Here is a 3,555-nt window from a genome sequence, read left to right as displayed (position 1 = left end):
ACAGGAAATAAGGAAAGGACGTTGATTTTCAGGTAGAAAAAAAAGTATATTTGAAAGATTTTTCTTCTTGTAAAAATTAGAAATGGGTCAATTTGACCTGAATACCAAACAAGGGTGAAGACTGCAGCCTGATTTTGTGACATTTGCTATTTTTTTGCTGATGAAAGTAGACCCTGCGTTCCCTTTTGATTGATCTATCTTTTGATTTCACACAATAAACACTAGATTAGTTTTCAAAGATTTTTTTTTTTTTTTTTAAACACACTTTGTATGTATCGTAAGCTAAGTTTCCATCCACTTCGAATTGTTGCGAGAAAACTCTTTTTTTAGTCACGTCTCTCTGGGTGAGCGTCTTCCATTGTCTCCGCAGGACGTCCCACTGCTCGTCCCAACCATTGTCGGCCATTTCCTTCACGAGTTCCTGATAAATTAAATTCAGAAGGTCTCTCGTCTCCTCGTCCGTCCACTTCCATCTGTCTTTGTTGACGCCCGCCCCTCCATGTGTGCAGACAGAGAGGAAATACTGGGAACTAAAACTTCTTCTTCTTCATTTTGTGGCAGGCTGCAACCATAAAATGACCTAAAACTTAATCCAAATTCATCATTTATTCGGCAAATAACATTTCTATCAACGTTTATCGCATAAGCCGTATATCGATCTTGATAAAATCTGATGAGACCGAACGTATTTCCTTTGAGTCGATAAATTTCATGAAATTCCATCGAATTTTACAGTTTCTTTTTTTTTTTTTTACTGGCATTTTTCATTGGATATCACTTAATTGGGATAAAACCGTGTGGATGGAAACATAGCTCCAGGTAATATATCCTGCACCGGTTTGATCCACCTAGAGAGAACGTAGATGCTTGAAACGCCTCACAGAAAGAAAATGAAGCCTACGCCACAGGAGCACACAGTCGTGCTGAAGTGTGAGTGAATCAGATGAGTGTTATTATCTCAGCGGTTCAGTGATAATTTATTCGTCAATTAACGTTTCTATCAGCGTTTATCACATAAGCCGTGTATCGGTCAAGATAAAATCCGATGAGACCGAACGTATTTCCTTTGAGTATGAAATTCCATCGAATTTTACCGTTTCCATGAGGCATTTTTCATTCAATATCACTTAATTCGGGAAAATAAATGGATGGAAACATAGCTACAGATTCAGCATTGTTAACAAAGACAAACCTCACCTAACCACCTGTCTTCTTCTCTCTTTTCTCACGCCTCAGGGTGTAGAAAGTGTCGGTGTGAACTTGACCTTTGACCAGCGGTTGAGTTCTCTGGAGCTGCGTCAGGTGGAGGTCGACGCGCTCTTCCACGTGCACGGCACGCTGCTGTACGAGCTGCAGGCGCAGCTGCGGAACCTGTCGGCGGCCCTGGAGCGCGTGGGCCGCAAAACGGGCTGCAAGGTCAACGTGGTCCGGACCTCACCGCTGCTCGGCATGAGAGACACACCAGGTACATGAGACACTGAACCCCGGAGAGTGTGTGTGTGTGTGTGTGTGTGTGTGTGTGTGTGTGTGTGTGTGTGTGTGTGTGATGAGCAGGTGGCACCTGCCACACAGCGCCCTGCTATGCCATGAACTACTACAAAGAACTACTACAAACTACTATTTTTTGTGACTGTTATTGCCACTCTTCATTCTAACCCCAACCGGTCGTCAGACACCGCCTACCAAGATCCTGGGTCTGGGTCTGGGTCTGGGTCTGGGTCTGTCCCAGGTTTCTGTCTAAAAGGAAGTTTTTCCTCACCACTGTCGCCCTGTTGCTTGCTCTGGAGGAAACTACTAGACCTGTTGGGTCCTTGTAAATTCTGGAGTGTGGTCTAGACCTGCTCTATCTGTAGGGTCTCCAGATAACTCTTGTTATGAGCTGACATATTACATTTATTATTATTAGACTCCATGTTCAAATATTTGCTAGCTGTCATTTAATTTGCTCATTCTACTTTTACTTTTATACTTTAAGTAAATTTCCAGGCCTGTACTTTTGTTACTTTTACTTGAGTAAAGAAGTTAAATCAGTACTTCTACTTCTACCAGAGTAGTTTTTAACACAAGTATCTGTACTTCTACTTGAGTACGGGAACTCTCTCTCTCTCTCTCTCTCTCTCTCTCTCTCTCTCTCTCCTCTCTCTCTCTCTCTCTCTCTCTCTCTCTCTCTCTCTCTCTCTCTCCATTAGCGAGACAGCACCTGTCTTCCTGTTCATCCGACTGTGCGTCTCTGTATCACAATGGTGTTCGTCACTCTGGTGTGTACAACATCACTGCCTGTCGCCGGGCACCGTCCTGCCAGTCTACTGCGACATGGAACAGAGGGTGAGACACACACCACCCACACAACACACACACACACACACACACACACACACACACACACCCACCCCCACACCCACACAAACACACACACATAACACACACAACACACACACACACACACACACACACACACACACACACACACATACACACACACACACATTACCTGTTCACACGCATATAGGGAGCCAAAGTCCCGCCCCCAGCGTTTGGCTCCATGGGACCTGTCTTTAAAGAAAATAAAACGGTGGTCAATGGTGAATAGACAAACGTTTGTGATGATTTCCGAAGGACTTCACAACCTCGGAGCTCGTGGTCAGTCTTTTTAGGGCTACAGCTGTGTCAGTGTACAACGTCGCTCATAACATCTACTGCACGTGTGCGTACACGAGGCCCCGAGGAAGAGGCTCACCTGATCAAGCCGGTGCTACGTCATCCGGATCATTGGTCTGATTGGTTTTTGGTCTATCCAAGTGTGCCCAGAGGCATTTGAGCGGTGTCCGTTGGTGACGCCCAGTTTCATGTCCAGTTTACGCCTGCAACTCCCCGATGTGAGTCAAAAGTGACGCATGCACAACTCAAATCTGCACTCAACTCACATCGGGAAGTGACAACGCCAATGAGACGAGACGAGATGGTGAATCCTCTCCATAGCGACAAATATTTGTACTTCCATCGTAACTTCCGGCTTTCAGGCCTTTTTTGTAGCTGGAAATGAACGTTTCATTTCTCTGTCACTCTCCAGCTCGCTCGACCACATGCTGTTCTTGATGGCGCTTGTTTTCCATGCAACGTTCATAATCGGGTTTTTGCCCGTCTTGCCAATCGTTGAAGCTTTTAAATTATTTTTTTAAAGTGGGTAATTGCAGTACATCCAGACCACCACCACGGTCACCACATTAGTAAAGTCTATGGGCTGAGCTCTGCGGCCAGGACTACTGCTCATAAACAGCGTTCTCTAAATAATTCGTCCATGATATACAGTGGAAATTATGCATATTAACCCGTCCAAATGATAGAACTCAGAATTTGATCCATTTGGTCCGATAACAGCTGCATGATTTAATCATTTAATCCTCATCCAAGTTAGCAGAGCGCTAACCCGCTGGTGTAGGGCCTACACCTCTTAAGTGTTTCTTTACATAGGCGTACTTGTACATTTGGTTGTCCACCAAAGTGTCTATTTAGACATGATCTATTTCTTTGTGTGTGTGTGTGTGTGTGTGTGTG

At 44.6% G+C, this 3,555-nt stretch overlaps 1 protein-coding gene across 1 annotated transcript in view; it reads left to right on the top strand.

The window, feature by feature from the left end:
- The window catches only part of LOC116692987 (angiopoietin-related protein 7-like), a 12,305-nt gene that overhangs the window by 4,165 nt on the left and 4,585 nt on the right, over positions 1-3,555 (top strand). Inside the window, 3 exon segments of the mRNA XM_032521653.1 lie at positions 1,237-1,465; positions 2,190-2,279; positions 2,282-2,324. Coding sequence (XP_032377544.1) covers positions 1,237-1,465; positions 2,190-2,279; positions 2,282-2,324 — 362 coding nt within the window.

This window comes from Etheostoma spectabile, chromosome 7 (genome assembly GCF_008692095.1).
Source record: "Etheostoma spectabile isolate EspeVRDwgs_2016 chromosome 7, UIUC_Espe_1.0, whole genome shotgun sequence".
Lineage (NCBI taxonomy): Eukaryota > Metazoa > Chordata > Actinopteri > Perciformes > Percidae > Etheostoma > Etheostoma spectabile.
This window is presented reverse-complemented; position numbering and strand designations above follow the sequence as displayed.